The 26,612-nt window shown below is 38.4% G+C and overlaps 1 protein-coding gene across 1 annotated transcript in view; it reads left to right on the top strand.

The window, feature by feature from the left end:
- The first annotated feature begins 1,243 nt into the window (after positions 1 to 1,243).
- LOC110440504 (neuropilin-2-like) overlaps positions 1,244 to 26,612 on the top strand; it is a 43,736-nt gene continuing 18,367 nt past the window's right edge. The window contains exons 1-2 of the mRNA XM_021483622.1: positions 1,244 to 1,310; positions 12,375 to 12,450. Of these exons, the coding sequence (XP_021339297.1) occupies positions 12,396 to 12,450 (55 nt within the window). The 5' untranslated portion in view covers positions 1,244 to 1,310; positions 12,375 to 12,395. The remainder of the gene's footprint in view (positions 1,311 to 12,374; positions 12,451 to 26,612) is intronic.

Raw genomic sequence — 26,612 nt, 5'->3', positions numbered from 1 at the left:
CATACGGGCTAATAAGAGTGATTTTTGATATGAGTTGTAATAACTTGTTTCATAATTGGTGTAAAATAAATAAAGTATGAAAAAATATTTTTGAAAACATAAAATGGATTAACAAGAGTATATATCCCCGTTCCCTTTTACTGCGTTGCCCGATCATGTCCCTGCAGGTAAGGGGTAACAATTGTACCTGCTGCCGCCATTGCATGATCGTAAGAGGCGACTAAATTTGGGATCTTATCTTTTCTCTTCTTTCCAAACAACTTTCTTCTTCCTAATGTAGTCTCGGCAGGTACATGTAGGGCGTAAGAATTGTACCTGCTGCCCCCATTGCATGATCGTAAGAGGCGACTAAATTTGGGGTCTTATCTTTTCTCTTCTTTCCAAACAACTTTCTTCTTCCTAATGTAGTCTCTGCAGGTACATGTAGGGCGTAAGAATTGTACCTGCTGCCCCCATTGCATGATCGTAAGAGGCCACTAAATTTGGGATCTTATCTTTTCTCTTCTTTCTTAACAACTTTCTTCTTCCTATTGTCTCTCTTGACAATGCCTCACTTTTAGCATTTAGTTGAGCAGTCGCCCCTGTGAGGAAGGCTTTGAGTTCTGTCCCCTGGCCGAGACATACCAGAGTCTGTAAAATGGTAGTTTCTACGTATACTCCTGCTTAACGCTCAGCAATTTAGGAGTGGAAAGACTGGTTCGCCCGTTGTCATTATAATATGACCGGGTGAGGTGTCCTGCTGGGTGTCGTTGGCAGTATGTTTCAGTGAGGTAGCACTATAAAGTCACAAGGACACAGACGCGAACATATCGCAGCCTCTCAAAACACACGCATGCACTACACGCAGGTATCTTATACACAGGGGAGGCTGTCCCTAAATGACCATGCAAATGTAGCTGTTGATAGGACGTAAAACAATACTAAACCAACCTAACCAAACATAAGAGTTGTAACAGGACGAGTTGATAGATTATTAATAATTTCACTTAAAATAAACCATATAGTACATTACTCGTGCTGATTACTTTTTTCGTACGTCGTCTCTATTTGTGAGCCTTTTTACTTTTTCATTTGGTTGACGTTATTTCCTGTTTTTATTGCATCGACCATTTATTGGCCCTGCTATGTTGGTGTGCTGTTAAGCATATAATTAACAAAATTTATGTATTCATGAACAGTACATGTCAAATTGCCTTAGGTTTGAAAGTTTGTTTGTGGTTTAACGTCCTGGCAACAGCCAGGATCATGAGGACGGGAGCCTAGGAAGACATCTCCTGAAACAGAAAGAAGATAGAAAACAACGAAGACAGGTAAGAAATGAAACGACAAATATGCCAAGTGTTGCAATGGGGGCAGCAGATCAATTTTGATCTGTTCAATGTCCTCTAATTAGGAGACAAGGAAGACACCATTCCCGGTTCTGTAGGGGGGTATGCAACTTAAAATCGATGAGTTGTCTTCTAGTTGTAGCGAAAAAAACTCAGTAACGAGGTTGTCGATACATTGCGCATTATCATTCATTGGAACACAAGGTTACAGAATTGTCCATCATAAAGGTTTTCATCGAACTCAACCAGATTTTAGCTTTAAAACCTGTCTGTGAACAAGAGTACCGCTATGGCAGAATGAGTTTTAAGCAGCATTTTATTTTCTTGACAATGGAAGATCCAGTTGAATCATGAATTATATGCGCATGATTGATTTAATCACATCATGAATTTAACAAAACAAATTATATTAAATCATTACACTTAGGTTCACTTGGGAAATCATTACGCCTAGGTTCACTTGGTAAATCATTACGCCTAGGTTCACTTAGGACATCGATATACCCTGCTTCTAGCAAAAAAGAACACAATATCGCATTCATCCTAAAATGACCTAAGCTGTTAATAGGGCGTTTAACAAAATCAAACTCAAAGCATGCAGGTTTATTATGCGCTCGTCGTTTTAAGTCGTGGGAGTATTCATGAAATGTTTACATTTAAGGTTTGAAATGCATCTTTGCAACATTGATGAGGGTATGCAACACAGTTCCGTTCAAACATATTCCATGATGCGCGTTAAATGTTAAAAAGATGCATTTCAAACCTTCTATTATTGTTCTATTATGTTTACTTTCATTATTTGAAATTCAGAAAAAGTAGGGGTTTTCACGTAAAACAGAAAAACGCCGTCCTGAAAACAATATTAATTGAACAGCCTTTTTCGCGGGAAAAATGATGCGTTGTCAATAGTGACAAAATAAACAGTTGAGCAATAAACAAATAGTTCCACTTTGCACATTTTAAATACCAGCATGTTTGAAAGCAATGATTATCTTTAAAATTGACAATAGACCTTAATTTGAAACAAAAATACCCTGTAAAATATTTTAGTTACAAAAAGTCAATCCGTACTGTTCGCGAAGTTAGCTGATCGATAAACAACGGCTGTGCAGCGGCTAAGCTCATCAGGTCACGATGCGGTTGGAATGTCAACGGGCTGGGTGAATTCAGAATTAGACGAGCAAGACTTGGAGAGTAGAACTTTATTTAAATGGAGGAATGGATATAAATATCAGTTTATGAAAGCTATAAGAGTTCATTCAGATAGCTTGAACAACTCGGTTGTTATTACTGAAGAATTAAATCAAGACTCTATTGATACCTGTGTTGATAATTTTACAAAAATATTGAAAGGTATTATGGAACCCTTCTTTCTAAAGAAACCACCTGATATTCGTATGACCAAAGCCACGCCCCCTGTTAATGTAAATGTTACTGTTGCCAGTAGAGATAATAAACCCTGGTTTAATGATCATGTAAACAAATTGCGTAAGCAGTATTTGGATGCATTGCATAGTTTTAATAGTAACAAATGTCATACTAAGTTTACATGCTGGAACATATGAGAAAACACGATCCTAGGTATTTTTACAGAAAGTTTGCCAAGAAAAAAGGTAATTCGCCATTATTGACAGGCGAGCAACTATATGATCATTTTAAAAATGTGTCAAATATACAAAACGATGATGACTCAATTCAACAGGACAACATTTTCATTGATAAAGATACTGTGTATGATGAACTAGATGCACCGATTCTTTTCCATGAAGTAAGATCTGTTATTCGAAATTTGAAATGTGGCAAAGCGCATGGACTGGATGGATTGTTAAATGAATGCTTTATTAACTGTGAAGAATTACTCCTTCCCAATATGTGTATGTTGTTTAACAATATTTTAGAAAACGTGTGTTTTCCTGCAAATTGGTCATCTGCTATTATTATTCCTGTTTTTTCGGGGCATCAGTTTAATAAGCTGTCTTAGTAAAATGTTAACTGGTATTGTATATATTTTTATGTTTAATACATGTATAAACATCTGCTGAGCATGAAGATTTGGATACAGATGGATATAAAAAATGAAATATATTTGTACTTCATAATTATATTCTGTATAGTACCTTTATATACTGTGTATACATAATCCTATCTTAACATTTTCTGTACACTACATTTTGTATTTTTTAATTATCTATGTATATGAAGTATCTCTTAGGACTATTTTCAATTATATATCATCTAATTGCTGTTGATTTTACTGCAAATAAACTTACACTATTTGATTTACCTCATAAAGAGTCATCACTTATTGAGTATGAGTATCCTCTATATACAACAAAATATATTTGTTCCTGTTACATGTTTGAAAAAATACGGGTAGGTATAGATAGGTAAAAAAACAACATTTTTCATATATTTTTATTGAGCCTATACATGGCCCAATATAGAGCAAAATAAGACAATTTCAGCTTAAAAAACTACCCTTTCTTAATGACTTTACAGATTGTAGCATATCTCAAGTCTAAAAAACTGGGACAAAGCAGTCATAGAGGAATTTTTGGTGTAAAGCTTTATGTACTTTAAATGATTTCCAGGCATAGCCTGAATACATCCATGCTAACAAGATTGGCTCCAGTGTCCTGCCTTGCCCATGATGGCTTATTCCCCAGGTCTTAACAGGAAATCAGTTCAGATCCCTTTCATATGTTGCTTGCCATCGGAGAAAAAACACTCATGCTATCAAGTCCTTAATAGAGCCCAACCAATCCCTGAGTACTTCCTCCCTGGGTCATAGCATGGAAATTGTTGAGATCCCCAAGCTCAAATTTCTTGTATGGTAAGAGGTAATCTTAACAACCAATAAGACAACTCTTATATATGTGAGGTATAATAATCACTTACCTACAGTGAATAGGGACCTGAAATGCCCTGGTGTATAGGAGTTGTACACCTGATGTAAAGGAGGTTTATACCTGATGTATAGGAGGTGATACCTGATGTATGGGAGATAGTGGAGGTGGTGTATAGGAGGTGATACCTGATGTATGGGAGATAGTGGAGGTGGTGTATAGGTGGTGATACCTGATGTATAGATGGTGTATACCTGATGTATGGGAGGTGTATACCTGATGTATGGGAGGTGTGTTCCTGATGTAAAGAAGGTGTTTACCTGATGTATAGGAGGTGTATACCTGATGTATAGTTGGTGTATACCTGATGTATGGGAGGTGTTTAACTGAAGTAAAGGTGTATACCTGAAGAATGGGAGTTGTATACCTGATGTATAGGTGGTGTATACCTGATGCATGGGAGGTGTATACCTGATGTATAGGTGGTGTATACTTGATGTATGCGAGGTGTTTAACTGAGGTAAAGATGTATACCTGAAGAATGGGAGGTGTATACCTGATGTATAGGTGGTGTATACCTGATGTATGGGAGGTGTATACCTGATGTATAGGAGGTGATACCTGGTGTATTGGAGGTGTACAGTGTACATCTGATTTATAGAAAGTTTACATCTGATGTATAGGTGTATATCATATGTTACTCATTCACCGGTATTTCTTTTTTCATTTGCAATTGAAAATAATTCAAACTTGTCATCATGTGCATCACCAGGGCCTGAGGGGTGGAGCCCAAAGGGATCAAATTAGATAAAACTTCAACAATTTTCTTCTTCATAACCTGATTTGCTAGTATCAAAGCCTCAATGGTGTAAATTTCCTAATGTGCTGCATCAAAATGTGAATTTCACAACCCCTGGGACACCCATTATTCCATGGGGAGGGTTAAAGTTTGCTTACTACATTATTTCCCTTTTATCTGACAATTACCTGATATACATATGTAATATTTGTTTTTGTCAAATCACAACAAATAGCATTTGTATTACAGTTCAGGTGACTGTTAAGGCCCATGGGGATTTTGTTTTAATGTACTGTAGTGAACCCCTACTGACCTATTAGATGTGGGTTACAGGAACTTGTCACATGCTAAAGATGCATCGCAGTATATATTTAAAGTACTATATATATATATATATAAATATACACCGTGATGCCCAATTATTTTACATCGACATGTCCTATGATGTAGGTCATGGATTTATGTACTATAGAAAGATTCAAATGTCAAAATGTTCATATCAGTATTGATTGAATGTCTTTGTTTTAAAAAGACTTTAAAAAAGAACTTAAAAAGAAGATATGACCAGACAATATCAAATTTGGAGTCTCGACAAACTGGATTAAATTTAGGTACAATTAATTATATTTCGTTATAAATGTTCTCCATATCTGTTAGATTTAGTAAATTGCAAGATTCTTTATCACCAGGTCTAAATTAACAAAGGACAATCCTCGGAAAAAGGGACACAATCTAAGCACTAAACTGCTTGGGATGGGTGGGGAGGTAAACTTAATTTGATTAGTGTTGGGGGAACACTGAACAGTTGTGCATGTCCTTTATTTGTTAACTCACAAAATACTCACAAAATACATGAGCAAAAACTTTAAGAAATGAATTTATACAGGCAGACACATTTCATGTCACGGAAACCAGGCAAACTTGTTAATAACTAACAAATCACTTTATATTTGAGTATTTGGTGACTCTAATTATATAAAGTCTGCGCTCTTATCGAGTTTGGCATCATCATCACAGCTGCACTAGGCCTACTGGACACACAACATGAAAGTACTAAGAAAACTACTTTAATTTTGTTCACTCTGTTGAAACAAACGTGCGAAAATCTGATGAATAATAGTTATCCTCGCCAACAAGAACAACTTCTTTAAGGCCTGTTTGAATAAATGAATCCAGCAACTTCACAAATATTTTATAAGTCCAAAGGCACCTTCTGAATACTCGAGTTCATTCGGAAAAGTTTATAACTCGGGATTATTACAGCTATTTTAGTATATAGTTATATGTGCTTTCTAATACTGTATCGCTCATCTGGATAATAAAGCAAACATGGGAAATTAGTCTTATTATTTATCCCTCCAATGGTGCAGAAGAGGAAAGATTTTAAACTTTTAAACCTCTAATTTCCCTATTTGGCCCCGCAACTCTCAGCCCCCAGGGAGTCCAAATCCAACGTTTATACGTAGAAGGATTTCAAAGGTTTTACCTCTATTTCCCCTATTGGACCCCACCTCTCTGTCCCGAAGGGGGGGGGGGGGGGGGCACATCCATCGTTTATATAACATTAAGCCCCCTTGACCCAACAATGCTCTAGATCAAATAAGGATAAAATCCCTTTTATTTTCCTTTCCCTCTCGGGCCCTTCAACTCTGTCCCCAGGGCGTTCAAAACCACCATTTATACAAAATTGAGTCCCATTGGCACAATAATGCTCCAGACAAAATTAGGATAAAATCCTGTAATCTCTTTGGTTGGAAAAGGAACTTAAAAGTTTACCTCTATTTCCCAAATTCGGTCCTACCTCTCTGCACACTCACCATTTATACAAAATTGAGTTCCATTTGCCCAAGGGTGCTGCACACCAAATAAGGATAAAACCATTTAATCCCTATGGTAGAAGACTTTTACTTTTATGCCCTTGACTAACATCCTTAAATGACCTTAGCTGTTAATAGGATTTAAACACAATTAACCCAAACCAAGCGTGGGACCACAGTTAACAGTTACTGTACGACGTTGAAACGTTTTCATAAATGTTTTACCATGACTGTAAAAGACCATATGGGACTCTACCGCGAGATGAAAACATAGCAGATTAAATACACCCGTGGCGTACATATCCGTATGCATTTAATTAACTTAACAAAAATCATAAGTAACCTGCCGAAGCATAGGTAGCGTGAAGCGATGTAGGTATACGTAGCAGACAAGTGTTTTTTTTATCAGGACACTGGTTGGAAGAGTTTCTTATTTGTTGGGCCCCAACCATTGTTCATACGAGTATTTCATGTATATTTATTAGCGATTTAATTGGTATTATTTTCGAGAACAATACATGACTGTAATAGACATTATGGGACTCTACTGCGAGATGAAAACATACCCGTAGCGTACATATTCGTGTGCATTTAAATAAATTAACAAAACACATACGTAAACTGCCGAAGCATAGGTAGCGTGAAGCGATGTAGGTATACGTAGCAGATAACGGAATATTGATTAACACTATGATAGTATATCGTTGATTATTCATGTAAGACTAGCAAGGGATTCCAAATAATCATATGGAGAGAAAAAATACCGTGTTTTTGTTCGGAATTTAAGTGCCCCGCAACAGTGATTGTCACACTAACACAGGTCGAAGGGAGCCACAGCATGAAACAAGAGGCCCATGGGCCTTAACGGTCACCTGAGTCATACAGTATTTATTTTTGTTGTTGAAATATGTACCAATTTGAGTTTGTCAGGACCATGAGCTGATCTTTTCTAGACCGATTTTCAGTTAGATCGGCCTATTAGAACTTGTTTTTAAGTATGAAATAGGTATTTTCAAAATAGTGTCCATGGCAGCCAAATTGTATTTCTGATCGACCCAAAAAATAACAAAACGTTGTCAGGACCACGAGTCGATCATTCCTACAAAGTTTCAGTTCAATAGGCCTAGCAGCACTTGACTTTAAGTTTGAAACAGTTTTTCAAAATGGCGGCCGTGTCAGCAATATTGAATTTCTGATAAACCCGCAAAATAACAACACTTTGTCAGGACCATGAGTCGATCATTCCTACAAGGTTTCAGTTCAATCGGCCTAGCAGAACTTGACTTTTAAGTTTAAAATAGTTTTTCAAAATGGCGGCCGTGGTGGCCATATTGGATTTCTGATCGTCCCGAAAATTAACAACACTTTGTCAGGAGCATGAGTCGATCATTCCAACAAAGTTTCAGATCAATTGGCCTAGCAGAACTTGACTTTTAAGTTTGAGATAGTTTTTCAAAATGGCGGCCGTGGTGGCCATATTGGATATCTGATCGACCCGAAAAATAACAACACTTTGTCAGGAGCATGAGTCGATCATTCCAACAAAGTTTCAGATCAATTGGCCTAGCAGAACTTGACTAAGTTTGAAATAGTTTTTCAAAATGGCGGCCGGGGCGGCCATATTTGATTTTTGATCGACCCGCAAATTAACAACACCTTGTCAGGACCATGAGTTGATCATTTCTACAAAGTTTCAGTGCAATCGGCACAGCAGAACTTGTCTTGAAGTTTGAAATAGTTTTTCGAAATGGCTGCCGTGGGGGCCATATTGGATTTCTGATCGACCCGAAAATTAACAACACTTTGTCAGGAGCATGAGTCGATCATTCCAACAAAGTTTCAGTTCAATTGGCCTAGCAGAACTTGACTTTTAAGTTTGAAATAGTTTTTCAAAATGGCGGCCGTGGTGGCCATATTGGATATCTGATCGACCCGAAAAATAACAACACTTTGTCAGGACCATGAGTCGATCATTCCTACAAAGTTTCAGTTCAATCGGCCCAGCAGAACTTGACTTTAAGTTTGAAATAGTTTTTCAAAATGGCGGCCGTGGCCCACGGCCATATTGGATTTCTGATTGACCCGAAAAATAACACTTTGTCAGGACCATGAGTCAATCATTCCTACCAAGTTTCAGTTCAATCTGCCCAGCAGAACTTGACTTTAAGTTTGAAATGTAAAATGAAATGTTAACGGACGACGCACGACGTACGACGGACGACGCACGGCGACGGACGAAGACGGATAGCAATAGGTCACTTGAGCTAAAGCTCAGGTGACCTAAAAATGAAGAAATATACACTTTCCTTTTCGTTTTCTGATTGGCTAACCCGAGGCAGACATTGGTGCATGTTGATACTTACATTATGTCAGGTGTTGTTTATAAATAACTATAGTTGGACATACATTGGTTATAGCGATAGCTGGGCACACATTGCCAGATAACAGTATCGAAGGTAGGCATAGTGTAAAAGTATCTAAATGTTATTTAGTGTAAGTTCTGTATACTTATAATCCTGTGTGTGAAGCTATTGTGTTTCTATCTTGCCAATTATTGCTTTGATAACTCAATTGTGAACAAATTCAATTATTTGCATTTATAATTACACGTTAATAATAAACGGATTCTAAGCCAATCGTCATCAGATGGTGTTGTATTCATATTGCACTTCGTTCGTGGTCCGTATTGGTAGCGCTATTTTACAGATTGGTTTGGTTTTATACTGTTTAACGTCCTATTAACAGCTAAGGTTATTTAAGGACGTACCTCCATGTGTGTTGTGTATGTGCTGGTTTATTTGCCTCCTTGTGATAGCGCGGTTCTACTGAAGACTTTAGAGTGCTTTTCACTGCAATACCATGGCGAAGGCACCCAGCCCACCATTCCGCCCGGTTACATTATACGGACAACGGGTGAACCCTGAACGTTTATTAGGGAATGTGTGTGCAAAATGCATGCGTGTAGTGTATGCATGAGTGTTTTGGGAGGCTGCGATATGTTCGTGTTTTTCTCCTTGTGATAGCGCGGAACTGATGCCGATTTTATATTGTTACCTCACTGAAACATACTGTCAAAGACACACAGCAGGACCTGGCCACATTATACTGACAACGGGCGAACCAGTCGTCCCATTCCTAAATTGCTGAGCGTTAAGCAGGAGTAGAAACTACCATTTGTATACGCCCGTCAAATTTTACGGAAGTATAATGGTATGGGGTTGTCCGTCCGATCTTTTTGAAACTTGGTATACATTATAATCATATGAAGTTGTGTCTCCCCTAAAATAATTTTTATTCGACAATTTTTCCAAAGGTTAATTCCCTTTGTTCTTTTCAGTATTTTATTTTTTGTCCGGAGATCTTCTCCTAATTTATTAAACGGATTTCTTGGAAACTTAGCAATCTAAATATTCATGATATGCTGTTGTGTTTCCTTGATAAGAATTTTGATTCAACAACTTTTGCAAAAGTTATTGCCCTTTGTTTATTTCAATATTTGATTTTTGTCCGGCAACCTCCTCCTACATTTTTCAACGGATCTCTTTGAAACTTGGTAAACATTATAATCATGAAATGATGAAGTTGTGTCTACCCTAAAATAATTTTGATTCGATAATTTTTGCAAAGGTTATTGCCCTTTGTTCTTTTCAGTATTTGATTTTTTTGTCCGGAGATCTCCTCCTACATTTTTTGACGGATTTCTTTGAAACTTAGCAATCTAAATAATCATGATATGCTGTTGGGTTTCCTTGAAAAGAATTTTGATTCAACTACTTTTGCAAAAGTTATTGCCCTTTGTTCATTTTAGTATTTGATTTTTTGTCCGGAGATTTTCTCCTACTTTTTTATAGCATGTCAGCTAGCCACTCTTAGAATGATGCAGATCTTATTTCAATGTAAGAAAGGATATAACACTATATGGCATTCGACGGGCGTATATTGTTCCGCCCCGCGGTACTCTTGTTAAATACTCTAGTATGTCTCGGCCAGGGTACAGAACCCAAAGCCTTCCTCACAGGGGCAAACGCTCAACTAAAGACCAAAAGTGAGGCATTGTCAAGGGAAATATTAGGAAGAAGAAAGTTGTTAAGAAAGAAGAGAAAGATAATATCCCCAATGTAGTCGCCTTTTACGATCATAAAATGGGGGCAGCAGGTACAAGTATTACGCCGTACCTGCAGGGGTATCTTGTAGATCTTCTCTTATTTACAATGTTAAAAACTTAGTTTTGGGATCATCCAACNTTCCCCCCCCCCCCCCCCCCCTACACACACCCGAAATTACAATCAACCTCGGTCTTTTATGGTGCATGTTTACTTTTGAGAGTGATGGAATTCACAAAAAGGTTGACAGCCGGATTGTTTGGATTTGCTTATTCTCAGAAAGTACTGGACTGTTGAGGGATCTTAATCTCGTAGGTTCGCCAATTTTGAGAGTGGTCATAAAAACAAGATGGCTGAAGTAAGAACTTAACAGTGAGGTAGCACTATAAAGTCGGTTTCAGTTCCGTGCTGTCACAAGGAGAAAAACACGAACATATCGCAGCCTCCCAAACACACACGCATACACTACACGCATGCATCTTGCACACAGGGAAGGCCCTCCTTAAATGAGCATAGCTGTTGATAGGACGTTAAACAATACTAAACCAAACCAAACTGGGATTTTTTGTCAACAATGAAAGACATATCGTGCTCGAAAATTTGAAAGCTTGGCATGTTGATTTCAATTAAGAACTACTTTTTGTGTTAACGCACAATCTTCGTTAGACCTCAACACAAACATTTTCTAGACATATGCATCAAATCCAGCAATAGGTATTAATTACTTGATTCATTTTTCCTCATTTTTAAGAAATTGCACTTCATTATTTTGCCCGATTTCTTTGTTACATTGCTTCCGTTCATTTTGAAACATTTTCAAATTGCCAATTACACACTTTATATGATATCTTTTTAGTTACTATCCCCAACCCTCACCGCCTAATCCTTCTACCGTTCTCAAACCCCACCCGCCTATCATATTTATTAGGTCTCTTTAACGAACATGTATGTACATTATTTGTACAATATGTAATTGACAGAGAACTAAAGTAAGTTGAAATTACTTGTCGTCCTATCTCTTGGTATCATTGAACAATACGATATGTTTAAACTTAACCTCCTTCGATGACTGTCTGTTGATGGAACTTCATCCCAATTAATTCAAACTACATATTGAAAAAAAAGCAAATGAGTATCGTAAAGGGCGACTAATGTTGGGCACCCTGCAGAAATTATTTTTGCCTGTCTGCTGCGTGAGGGAATTCGAAGAGCCCAAAATTGATCTGACGGTTAACAAACACAGAATCGATACTATCGTGTTGACTCCTTGGTTCATGCATTCTTAATAATGTGTGCTTATTTACTAAATAGTATTTCTCTTTACACAGAGACAATATATAAGGACTTCAGCATAATTATGAACTATATAAGTGCAGGGTTCACCCGTTGTAGATATATATAGATATATATTAGTGAAACATAATTATGATTTTTTTTATAGTTTCAATCCTTAGGTGGATAATACGTTTCGTTTGTTTAAGGTGCAGCTAGAAAGAGGCGATATGAAGATACAACTGTGGATTGTCGTATATACACTGATGCATATCAAGAAAGGAGGTAATGTGTAAATTTGCTTTCAACATATAACTTTGTTATTTGCAAGACCCTTTTCAGTATTTCTAGTTTTCCTTTTCTATTATTTACAAGCTTTGTGTTCTGTCTGCCAACAAATGGTTCACTCGTAAGTATAATGCGACCGGGCGGAGTGGTGTGCTGGGTGCCGTCGCCATGGTACTTCGGTGATATAGCACCACAAAGATCAGATCCGCGCTACCACAAAGCGGCACATACACCCCATACCCCACTTCCGTCACACATACACATCTGCGAGCATACACAATATACACGAAGGCGCGTCCTTAACTTATCTTAGCTGCTGGCAGGACGTGTGTATATTAACACAATATAACTAAACCGATTCCGAGTCGAACATCTGCAATATTTTCTAAGCTCATTTGGCCCAAAGGACAAAGTGAGCGTATGCCGTGGCGCGGCGTCCGTTGTCTGTTCTGTGTCATTTTTTTTTTATCTTGAAGCGATTTCTAAATAAACTAGAATTATGTCAGTGTGACATTAAAGCCGCTCACCACTTTAAATTTAATTACTTCAGTAACACGTTGAGCATCAATATCTACTATAATACCTCAGATATGTGTTTTGTTTACTGCTAATTGAAAATCAGGTCATGTGACGATGCTGCCTTTGGAATTTCCAAAATCTATCACCTCTTAAATGATGCCTTAAAAACATTCTCCCTCTCCTCTTTTTTCACCTTCTTTAGGTGTGACGCATTGTTGTAATTTTCATTAATTAGCATCCTCCGATGATGTGACATGAGCATTTACGTGCATAATGGCAATCGGTGAATGGATAAAAAAGAAAAGGTGCATTTTGTGCTTGTGAAATGAAGGACAATTAACAGTAGTGGGAAAAGATGCATGGAGAAAAGAGACGTACTCCTTTTATTTATTTTTTATTCATATTGATAATAATTATTAATATATGTAGTGACTTTATTAACTGTCATTGAATTATTCAAAATCTCACAATTGTTCTTGGAATATATTTGAATTATATTTCTCAACTTTACCAAAGTAAGAACTATTTCCCTTACACTGGATTGGATAATATTTTGACACGGCGCGAATTCTTGTCAAACAGCAGCGGCAGTTGTTTTGTGTTCTTAAATTGTTACATTTTCATAAATAAATACACCAGAAAAAGCATACTGTGTTACAGAAATGTTTGATAAGCATGTATGCGGTTCACATATTGTCTCGTCTCAGAGCCATTACCGTTATGAACCTAACTTCCTAAGCACGATATGTCCCGTTTGAAACCTCAAAATAAAGGTTATACTTCATCACTCACACGGTTTATAAGTATATAGACAGTGCTTGACAGTCTTCACATGTGCTTTCTCGAATCATATGTGTTTCACACGCGTAAACCTCCTCAGACCTCAATCCGAGATGCTAAAACGCTCAAACCCAGTGCACGAATTTCACCACCACAATACTCGTAGAATGCACCGGAGATAAACATTTTTTCCCCAGCAATTATTTAAAGTATGGATCATTATTTAGAGAAGAGTATCAGACGACTTTATTTCATTATCTGGACAGAATTAATAAGCCGCTCGGCTCTCGCCAAGAGCGGCTTAACAAAAGGTCTAGGGTTATGAAATTTGGCCAATAGTAAGCTTGGATGAAGGGCTACAAAGTTTGGTCAAATGAAAAACCTTCACCCACTTTCAAGGTCAATGGGTTAAAAAATGTAAAAACAAATATTTAAGCATCTTTTTCCGACTTTCCAATAGACGACATTTGGTCAGTAGCATTCAAGGATGTGTAAATGATTGAACATCGATCATATTAAAGGTCACCAGGGGTCAATTGCCCTTAAGAAACATTTTTTTTTTAATAACAACAATGCACAAAGTGATGATACTTGGCCAGTAGAATGCTTCGATAATGGGCTATCAAGTTTGTTCAAATGAATGCTCTTCTGCTCTATTCAAGGCCACATATGTCAATTGTCTTAGAAAACATTTGAACAACTTCTTCTGGATAACGTTTAAGTAAAGGGTGATGATATCTGACCAGACACATGCTTGGAAAAGGGCTACCAAATTTGTTCAAATGAATTGCCTTCTCCCACATTCAAGGCCACAGGAGGCATTTGTCTTAAAGAATCTTCATAGAACTTCTTTTGAATAACCAAAAGGCCAACGATGTTAATGTTGGCCAGAAGCATGCAGGGATGAATGACCATATCCTATATTCCAGGTCACAATGTTCAATTGTCTGAATAAAATCTCAAAACTACTTTTTGTGAATAACCAAATGGTACAGGGAAATGGTATTTGACAAGTAACGTGCATGGATGAAAGGCTACCAAGTTCACATGAATTACCTTTACCCATTGTCAAGGTCGTTATATTTAAAACGTTTAACAACTTCTTAGAATAACCAGAAGTTATAGGGTGATGAAATTGGCCAGTGGTATGCGGGGAGCAAAGGCTAACAAGTCTGTTTAAATAAATGACCTTTAACCATATTCAAGGTCACATTGGTCATCTATAAAGGTTCAAGCGACCTCTTCTGACAATTAAACTTTTAGCATGCTCAGTTAAAGGGATAATTAAGTGCTCCTTATGAACAATTCATGTCGAGAAAGTGACAAGTCGAGAAAGTGACAAGAGACAATATATTCTTGTCGTTTTTAATCAGTAATGGAGAAATCCTTATCTATGCAGCCGTACGTTTTAGTGGCAGCTGTTGGTGAATTTCTAGCAAACAAAAATGTCTTTCCAGCCGAGGAGAGAAGGTACTTTCTCGCTTTATTCACCTAGCTTCTCTGGAGTACATGCATTTATTCTGAATCAAAAATCATCTTCCAACATCATCTAAATCTCAAACCTCTTTATAAATGATCGAGTGATCTATTGATATCGTACTTTCTGCAACTTGAAATTCTGTGGCACCCTCTCATTGCGTGTATGCTATAATTTAACCTGTTCGTTTTTATTCAAATCCAAATATGAACAGAAATATCTTATTAGAGGTATCTATTATGATACTTATACTACTTACTTGCTATGTATTGTGTAAATTCAAGAATGCGTTATGTGTGAACTCAGACTAGCAACTGGCTCTGTGTTGTCGATCGACAGCGTAGTGCTGTGCATGTTTACTTCTCACTAAAAGGCCTGGATATTGCGCTATTTCTGTCGTAGTTATTTTTATCACAGGCTTTCCCAAAAGATGAAACTGACCACACTGGACGTTGGCGTCATGTCAGGTCATAATCAACTACGTTAACTGTCGTTAGGAGATACATATTTTCAGTATCGACTCGATTTTCAGGTTTGTTCAGGTGTTTATTTTAAGGTTTCAAAAAGGAAAGTAGTACCAGGTGAGCGATGCAGGACCATTGGGCCTCCTATGCAAGTAATGTAATTTGTTCCTTGGCAGGGACAAAAACGTTCTGGAGGGCTTTCATCACATGGGTTGGCAGAAACTATTTTGAGAGTTTAATTTTATCTAGCAAGCTACATGTAACCACAAACAACGTTATCAATAAAGTGACTGGGGATAAAATGTCTGATCTGCACGCGACATTGTATGTTTGTCATGGTTCCAAAGATTTACGAAAGTACAAAGGTAAAAACTCCAAATATGTCTGCAGGACAATCAATACACACGCAGATCTTCAAATTATCAATATTCTAAATGTTTGGATTGTTTTCATTTTGTTTAACGTCCAATTAACAGTTAAGGACGTGCCTCCATGTGTGCAGTGCATGTGTGTTTGAGGCAAGGTACATGTATGTATGAAATACTATACCGAAAGCAACCACCACAGTATTCCATTCGGTCACATTATACTGCCAACGGGTAAAGCAAGTGTTGCGAAAACACTTAATGATGGACTATAAACAGGGTATAACAATTACTATGTTAAAAGAATTTTGATAGGTCCCTTGCCTACTTCACGTGGGCGAACGCTAAAGAGGAACGAAAAAAGTGAGGTATTGCCTAGCAAGACACTAGGAAAAAAGGTTCCAGAAATCAAATATTGATTGATAAGGGTTAAACGTCCTATTAATATCTAAGGTCATTTGGAGACGTGCTAGAGAGGCAAGGCATGTTTGCGTATTTGCCTCCTCGTCATAGCGCGGATCTGATTCTAACTTTTTAGTGCCATCTCATTAAAATGCCCTGCTTAAGACACCCGACACAGCATTCCGGCTTGTCACATTATACTGACAACGGGTGAACCAGTTGTTGCCATTTCCCTTAATACTGAACGTTAAGCAGGTTATTCGAAACTACCAATTTAAAGGAATTCGGTATGTCCCGGCCAGGTGACATACATTATTAATATATTGCCTTCTATCTGGGCGAACGTTCAACTATAAAGCTAAAAGCGAGGTATTGCCAAGAAAGTCGCTAGGGAGTATAAGATAGTAAAAGGTAGAGATGTAAAGATACTAAATATTGTAGTGGTTGCGCAAACATCCAATTTTGAATGGGTTCCCACATTAATCCCTTCTTACGAGACATGCCGTGGGTGATTGCAGGTCTATTTTTTCCTCGAATTCCAAGCTTCAGCGAGGCAGCAGCATAATGTCGTCATCAGATCCGCGCTTTAGCGGGGGGCAAATACATCAACATACCCTGTCTCCAGCACACATGCACGCATACAAAACACATGTAGGCATGTACGTCCAGGGACATCACGGTGAAGCATTTTTGTTTTCAAATACTACATAAAGATATTAAGTGAGTCTCATTATGGAAAATAACGGTCGGATTTGCTGATAAATATTCATTAAAATAAATAATTTTAAGATATTGATCAGGATATCTACCCGTCTGACCATCGATTTATTCAGGGATTCCTCTGCATCAAAGCTTCTAATGCATGCGAATAACACGCTATTTCATTGTAAACAAAATGACTGACCTTAGGAAGTGTAAACGAGTGAAAACCTTTACCGCATTAGTTACGTAGCGACAAGTTGCCAAGTGGTCAAAACATATCGCAAGAATGACGTTACGGAAGCATGATTGCAGATGGGAAGCATTCAAAGGAGAAAATAACTGCCCTTGTATTTAGTACGGTGCAGGTATTCTTTCGAATAGCCGATTCAAAGTTAGATAAAGCTGAAATGGAATCGACAGAAATGCTGTTATGTAATGAATAAATATTTTAAAATATTGATCTTTTTAGTATATTTGTCTAAGTTTTTATGTATCGGAGAGAGTTTACTTTGCGTTTTTGTATACTAGTACAGTAGTTTATGCGAAAGGCATGGATAGGTGACTGGTTAGTTTGATTTTGCTTTGGGGCCCTCCAAGCGATAACTGTTGTGATGTTGTACAGTTAACTACCGCGTCAAGCAAAAGGGCCTGTTTCAAGTAATGTTAATTCTCCATAGGAGCCTGCCCCCGTATAATTTCTTATCTAGCTCAACTACTGTTTTTTTCTTTTCCGAAGAATAATTTTACACCTTTCCGACACCCAGATTTCATAATTTCAGTGAAAATGTATTTTTATAAAGTTGTCAATTTCAGCATCAAAGACATAAGTTCGTAAATAAAAGAAGGTTATCTCGAAATTGTAATTCGCAACATAGTATAAATTTCTTTTGATAAATATTTCCAAAACATCGTGTTTATTCATAAAACATAAAAAAAAAAATTTCTCGGATGAAAATGCACTTGCAGAGACACAATTATGAAGAAAAATGCCATAAAATTGCAATTTTCTCCCGTTATATAGTTTTGGATGCAAATTTCCATCAGAAAATCGGATAGAGCTTTACTTGTTTCATATGTGTACCAAAAATCAGCTAATTCCATGTGGTGGAACGTTCTCATATCGCCGCCTGAATGTGGTTGTAAATTGAAAGAAAAGGGGAAATGAGTAACAACCTTGTCTGAAACCCTATTATATAGCTTATTATATACAAACTTTTATATTGAATATCAGAGCGGATATTTTCATGACAGTTTTATGATGTGTAACGACTAAATAAACAGTATCGATATAAAGATTTACACTGAGGACACCCTGATACATGAATACTGTTCTATCTCAAGTTGTCCTCTTCTGAATTTTCTGATCGTGTGGCCTTGTACATTTATCCGTATCTTCTTGTCTTTGTCTATACGTTTACGGAATCATTGACTCGACGCTAGCTATTCTTGTCTCACTTTCCTTGTTTTATTGTCCCATCTCCAAAGCGTTGTGGCTCTGTCAGGGTTGGGACCCTGACTTGTCTCACTTTCTTTGTGCCTGCCGACCACGCCACATCGAATAGATAGATTATCCATATGAAATACTTTATTTTGTTCTAAGTAATCAATCAATTCTGCGCTTCTTGGAGGTATTGAATGTGATTTATTATATTGTCTTGTTATTTTGTGTAATTAGTTGTTCGTTATTTATCACACATTTTCGCATAATTGTACCAAACTACTAAGTATTAGCTGTTTACAGCAATCATCGGTGGCTTGCTATTTTGTTACTTTATCGACGCTTCATAAACCAATCGTTATTGTTTCAAGATGGAGGGTAAATGTGTTGGAGAAGGGTGTCAAGTATACTTCAAGAAACGTAGTGGCAATAAGAACAGAAGTGCACGCAATGTAAATAGTCCACAATATAAATGGCTCCTAGATACGCTGGTGCAACAAGGATTGATGTCAGCAAAGGAACAAGCACTTATTTGCCAGAAGTGCTACATGAAGTATCTTCGGAACAAAAATCAGCCTGAACCTGAACCCGAGCAGAACCAGGAAATAGAGGAAGAAGACGACTCCCCGTCCCATATCCTGCCGTTGCTGACCCTTCATGATCTTTTGAATGGATCATCTTCACACAAAAAATGCTGTCTCTGTCTTGTTACCTTTGCAAGAAATGGAACAAAATCATCAGTCTTACCAAAACGTGCAAGACATCACCTGATCTATTCACACAAACTGTGGTGTCCCACCTCATCCCGCGTCTGCTCCATTCACCTTATTGGTAACGACTTAGATCCGTCTACAGAGGTTGTCCTTGATGGTAGAGGTTCCTTGGAATCTCAGTTACCATCAAAATCGTCCGAAATCATTAATGACCTCCTAGAGGTGTCGCACGTCCTTTCACAGAACCAGTCTGCGTTTACAATAAGCTTTTCTTCTCTTGATGACTCGGCATGCATGGCCTGGACAGGTTGGTCCAAAGATCAGTTCCTCGAAATCCACTCGCACTGTTCCCCATATCTTTCATCTGGTATATATACCAAGACTACACACGATGCTCTATTACTGTTCTGGGTAAAACTGAAAACCGACATTTCCTGGAGTCAGTGTTCTTCTCTTTTTGGAATTTCCAAGTCAAGTGTGTCCAAAACTTTCCACTCCATAGTACAGGCATTAGACACATCGATAGTCCCACAATTTCTAGGTCCGGATCACTTGACAAGAGAACAGTTGCTCGGGCACAATACTGTCTTTTCAGAAGCATTTTTTGGAGATAAAGCCACTGCCATATTAGATGGCACCTATATTTATATCCAGAAAAGCTCCGACCACAAGCTCCAGAGAATGTCCTACTGTGGCCAGAAGAAGAGAAACTATCTCAAATTCATGAGCATCGCCTTACCAGATGGCTACATTCTGGACACAGTAGGACCATTCACTGGCAGCGAAAATGATGCTACAATTACAAAAAAAGTCATGGACAAGCTAGTTACTTGGCTACAACCAGACGACAACGTTGTCGTTGACCGAGGTTTTAGAGATGTCCTACCAGTTCTCGAAGCCTCTGGCCTCAATGCTAGCATGCCGTCATACCTGAAACCCGGTCAAAGTCAACATTCTGACGTCCAAGCAAATCTTGACAGAACTATCACCAAATCGAGGTGGATTGTGGAATCCTATCATGGTCGTCTGAAACACTGGACGTTCTTCCGAACGCAATTGGTGTCTAACAGCTTTATCAATGTCATCGAGGCTTTGCTTCGAACCGTCACAGCCTGTCTGAATGGTATTAGAGGACCGATCTACCAGAGATCTCCAGAGAGAGATGCCAAAGATAGGCTAATGGCTGAACGTATGAAGGACCGTTTGACAACACCGAATGGTTTAGCTCAGAGAGTCAAGACAGATCCGGATCTATCTAGACGGGCAAGGTCCGAGTTTGTCAAGATGGATGCATCTTCCGTACTGTTTCCCCGTCTCGATCTTGATTACTTGAGAACCATTACGTGTGGAACGTATCAGATATCTCTGGCTCCTGGTTACATCGCCGAACATTTAAGTGATGACGGAGACTATGAGGTGTGGCTTTACCAGCACTCCCCAGACCTTCTCCGATGTCAAATACATTCTCGACACAAAAGCCAAACGAAATATAACGTTTGGATACGGTTCACCGTTTCACCCGATGTTGAGGCCCCAATAAAGGACTACTACTGCCAGTGCCCAGTTGGAGAGAGAACGATGGGAATGTGTGCGCACATCTCCAGTATCTTGTACTACCTTGGGTATTACAGGACGCTGGAAAACCCTCGACCATTACAACCACAGGTAAAGAAATTCCGACAAAACTTGAAATAGTTTTCCATGCGGCAACGGAGTGCATATGTCGAAAGTATGTTTGGGGCTCGATATGAAAGATCCCCGTTACCATGTGACTAACCAAACTTATAAATATAGGTATTATACAATCGCCCGTAGCTATGAACACTCCCGTAAATGCGAAAACCAACCAAAATCATAAGGAACACGTTTTGTTTGTTGTTCTGTCTATTTGTCAGCCAATGTCTTCAACCACGGGGACTTGTGAAGTAGCCATCTTGGATTTTTTTTATGAAAAAGTGTTTCTCTCACTTTTTTTCATATCTGTGTACATATTCTCAACATACCGAGCAAATACTCTCGTTTTTTTGTTAATTATCTAAAGAAAGTCGAAAATCGGCAATTCAACCATAGGCTAATTCAACCCAACATTTGAAAATGTTCCACCACTTACATTTTGATGATTTTTCCTCTCATCAATAGCATATTACGTACTGTTTAATAGGATAAAAATTGGTTTGCATCCAACGCCCATAAAAGGGTGTATTCTCTAAAAAACACAGTTTTTGTGTCTAAAATGTTATCATCGAAAATGGCATTTTTGAGATTGTTTCTTCCATAAAACAGCCAAATGGCGCGATGGAAACATGATTTTTTGTCACAATCATGCCATGAATGTATTCTTTACGGTGACCATCATTTGATTAGATTTTCATTAATATTTTACATAACATGCACATTTTATCAACACTTAGACAGCTTCTAAAAGGTACAACTTTGAGGAGCCATAACAAACAAACCAAGTGACCTTAATCTTTATACTTTATACATTTGTGACCACAACGGCATGGGCAATGCACCACCAACAGGAAATTTGAATCAGAGAAGGGGCCGTTTTGGAAACCGGCCCTTTCTGTTCTCTCCTCTGTCGAAACTCGGGTCGCATGAGATGCGTGCGCTATTAGATTTACAATTATGTTTTATAATATTCACGGGTCCAATAAAAGTGTATGATTGAATTATATTGCTGCAGTAAAAGTGCTTTTTTATTCACATGCAAGATGTAAATATATCAAAATGACGGTTCAGGTTTATAACAACTGAGGAGGAACAACTTAAATGGGTCGAATAACAAAAATACTTTTAAATCTTAATTGTATCACAAGTTCATGTTTTCACATGAAGTTGACTAAGAATGTGTGATTGTGCAATAATTTTTTGGTCTATAAAAAAATCAATTTTCGACTTCAAATAGAATCGGAATGCGTTTTGAAAAAGGAGGAAAAAGTATTTTTTTACGTTGTAAAATTGGCGCGTGCGGCCGAGTACTACAGCTTTTGTTTCGGACAAAAGTAATAAGTTGATACAAACATGCATAGATAAGCTTCTATTTATACCAATTCCAGAGATTAGTGACGAGACAATATGTATTAACGGGATGCGACCGGTACTGAATCTGTTACTAAAAATAATTGTCCTGGGGTCCTTAACAAAAATAGAGAATTATACTTGCCCATGCCTGCAGTTGTGTTAAAAAATCTATTTCACAAGAGAATAAAAAATTGCCACAAAGAAATGGTATCTCGACATAAAAAAGTTTATTTAAAGAAATTTGGGAAGAGAGTGTACAAGAATATATAATGAATAGTCTGGACAAAATTGACACCGAATTGTAATAAGAAATTTCACAAACATTTCTCTTTATATACATGTACTTGTCAATACATACATACAATTATGAAACATCTAAAAACAAAAGGGTATTCATCTCGTGAATATTCCTTTTTTACAGAGAAGGTTGGTCCGATGGTTGAAGGGAGGTGTTAGCACCGTACCCATTTGTACCGGTCTCATTCCGGTAATAGATATTTCCTGGTGTCTATAAACAATGGAGAGATGCCAACAAATATTTCTGCATTTTAATATTGGCATGTGTGCAATTAACTTCTGACGAAGAATAATAACTGCATAGCTGACTCATTAAGTTTCAACACGGACTTCGAATCTTATTTCATGGTTTTCATAGTGCGGTAAGAAGTTACTGCCTCGTTTCAACACCTTTACGAGACGCTATCGGCGCTATTTTAGACAGGGCTTTCCCAAACAATTCGAGTGGTCAAACTGGTCATTTGAAACGGACTATGAATATGGGGATAGCAAGGGAACATAATTGGTGGTACAGACAACACCTACATTCAATAAATGATCTTATATATGTTGATAGGCAATACAATTGTACACAACCAACGAACTAAAATGTTGCATTGATTGGGAAGCAGATCAATTATAGTTTCGTCGCTTATAATCCTCTCCCAACGAAAGTTCGAGGGGATATAGGATTCCGCCCGTACTTACGTACGTATGTTACACTCTTTGGCATCGCTCTAGCGACTTTATTTCTCAACGGAATATCAAGATACTACAAACAATTGTTTGGTATGACAATACCTGCGTTGAAGTTCAAGGTCACTATTACGGTTTTTGGAAAAACAACTTTGTCATCGCTGTATCGACTTCATTCCTCAAAGGAACTTTATGAAACTTCATACAATTATTTGCCATGACAATGTTTTCAACGGATGCAGTCGCTAGAGCAGTAACTGTTACATCATTGAACTTTCTATTCGTTTCCAGCACGTCCTTAAATGACCTTAGCTCTTAATAAGACATTAAACAAAATTAAACCAAACCAAAACCAATCCTCATATATATGATACACAAGTGTGAATGCGAGATGTTTTGTATCATTTTTGTTCTCTTTTGAAACATGGAGTGTGATTGGGACTGCAACGATACATCGTGCGACGATATATCGCGATATTTTGAATACGGTACGGTTCACAATGTGTTTTTGGGTCATGATACAACTACGATATTTTCTAGATTTTGTGTTGTCTGAATTTAGGTTACTCATGAGTTCCAACATGGTGAGTGAAGTTCCAGCTCGGCATGCATGTCGGAAGGTGTAAATTGTATGAAACATTTAAAGTCATGCCCATTTTGATCAACTGTATTTCCAGTAGTAATATTGCCATTCAAATTTTGCAACATACCTTTTTGCTTCGCTTCTACTGTTACTATGTGTATCGTGAAACGTATCGTTAGCGTGACTACAGCATCGTGATCCGTATCGTGTCGTCATGTTAATGCATCGATGCAGCCGTAAGTTGGATACTTTCATACATTAGGCATATTATTTCTCAGAACAAGCTCGGTAGCTTCTTGGTACCCCTGCTGGTCAGAGATCGAGAACAATATGCCGGAGATTAGATGGGATGTTCGGGTAGCGTAGTTAATAGCGCACTCGACTTTAAGCAGACTCCCCTCTAGGCCGTGAAGAGTTACTGGGTAACATGCCCGACCACGATTGTTTTCTTAGGGTACTCCAACAATTAGACGCCCTGCGCCTCATCCTAGCCATCAAGCTGAGGGTGATCAACAGAATGTAATAAACCTTATTTCATAATTGTTGAAAAATAAAATTGATATGCAAATCCATATTAAAACTTATATAACATAGATATATAAGTGCAGTTTATGAACTAAGACAAGTTTAGTTTTTGTCATGCGCTCTACTGGTTCTATATATATATATGCAAGTAAATATACGAGCGCTGATTGGTCAGTCTTGTCACGTGAGTGGTCACAGTTTTCAGCAACTTTCAGCATCTCGGGAGTTTATTTTTGCGCCAAGAATATTTGCTATTTTATTTGGATTTTCTGACGTTCTTTCAACTACTTAACCGCTCCCATGGATGTTTTATAAACGGGGACATATTAGTGTTTAACTTTTAGTTGTTTTGTGAGTCTTTACATAAGACAAACTGGATTGATTCGTGATGAAGAGACAGTGTCTACTTTTCTGATTTCGGACAATGGCTACTCGGGAAAAACGATCGAGATCGATCAGTACATCGTACGACATGGAAAACCCAGGTAACTGGACAGTTGGCATTTACAGACAGAAATTACAGGAAATTGGAATATGGATACCGGCATCAAGGCAAATTTAAAAGTGTTGTATTGTGAGAACGTGAAGCGACAGGCCCAAACAGTTCAGACGGACCAAGTCCAAGGCGAGACCGATATTTCGGGATCTATTGACGGAAATGGGGAAAGTATGCAACGAGGTAGATCTCGGAAACGACGCACAAGGTCGACTAGAACTTGAGTACCTAATGCTGGGGACGTTTCCAGTACGGACTTGGCCAGGTCTACAAACGCGGGATTCAGCGAGACGTGGGCGGAAACGGATCGGGAAGCTTCGCCAGACAGAGCTGCGCGCGCACCGCCATCAAACATGGCCGCCGCCAGACATCAACAAATCAATGTGGTGGATCAGTTGCAGACGACATTAAATTTGTTGCTGCAGCGCGCGATCGAGCGTAGCTTACAATCTGCTACCACTCCCACAGAAACAAACAAGTTGGAAACGGCCATGGCGGAACTGTCACGAAATCAAATGGCGGCCAGTAACCAAGTTCACACAGCAACAGGTGCGTACACAAACTTGTCTTCCGTAATGAAATGGTATCTCGCCCGACAGTTTTCCCCGACTCGATCTCGTGTCGGAGCCTTTAAAAAGATAGATACTCGAGGGAAGAGATGTGAATTTGGCCGCCCTATTGATCCCCGATTACGAGGTGGCTAGAGACAGAAAAGTTTATACAGAGGGGGTACAATTTAACATCAAGACCCCAGTTGACCCACGATTAAACAAAACACTCACAATCAGTGAGTCTATCACCGCTTTTGGGAAGTTTAGGAGGATTATGTGTTCGAGACACCCAAACCGTCGCGACGAACTAGATCACTATGAGGCGAACATCATAGAGATTCACAACTTGTATGGGGCTAAGTTCTACGAGTACCATAAACTTTTTTCCGTGAGAAGTTCCTTTGCTTTGCACCAGTTGAGCTCGAAGGTGAACTGGTCGTTAAAGGACAACAACCTACTGGCCATGCTCATGGCAGGAGCTAAAACGTACGCCTGCTCGTGCGGGGCGAGTTCTCACACTGCAGATTTCTGCCCCACCCTACTCGGCACACAGCCATACCAAAATAAATATGCGTCAACAAGTAATCGGCAGTATGACAAACTGTATTACAGAGGCAATCAGCAGGCCGTGCAAAACAATAGGGGAGTAGACGACAGATAGTCACAGCCGTCACTACAAAAGGGGGTGATGATAAACACGGAAGGTCAAGAGTGGTAATCGAGGGAATAGAACTGTGCAACAACTACAATAATGGCAGGTGTTTTCGGGCGTCATGTATTTACGGACATGCATGTAAAAACTGTTTAAATGGGGCACACCCGGCAGTGTCTTGTCCAAAAAACAGGAAGTGACTATCTTGTGACGACTTTGATAAGCAAGCCTCAACACCTGTCAATGTGAACAGTTTAAGACAAGAATTAAGCAACCACCCAGATAGAAAATTTGTTGTCTCTGCACAGGGTTAGATCAAGGTTTTGACACTATGTTAAGAACTGACGATATGCCTTATAAATTTAAAGAGTGTAAAAATCTAAGATCAGCCATGGACGAAACCGAGGCTGTTACAGAGTTGGTAGTGAAGGAAGTGAAGACCGTTCAATGTTCGAATAAGTCCAATTGGTCTAGCTACAGAAATACTTATTGC

The sequence above is a fragment of the Mizuhopecten yessoensis genome, unplaced genomic scaffold (genome assembly GCF_002113885.1).
Source record: "Mizuhopecten yessoensis strain PY_sf001 unplaced genomic scaffold, ASM211388v2 scaffold11183, whole genome shotgun sequence".
In the NCBI taxonomy this organism is placed as follows: domain Eukaryota; kingdom Metazoa; phylum Mollusca; class Bivalvia; order Pectinida; family Pectinidae; genus Mizuhopecten; species Mizuhopecten yessoensis.
The sequence above is the reverse complement of the archived record's forward strand: the minus strand, read 5'-3'. Positions and strand labels throughout refer to the sequence as shown.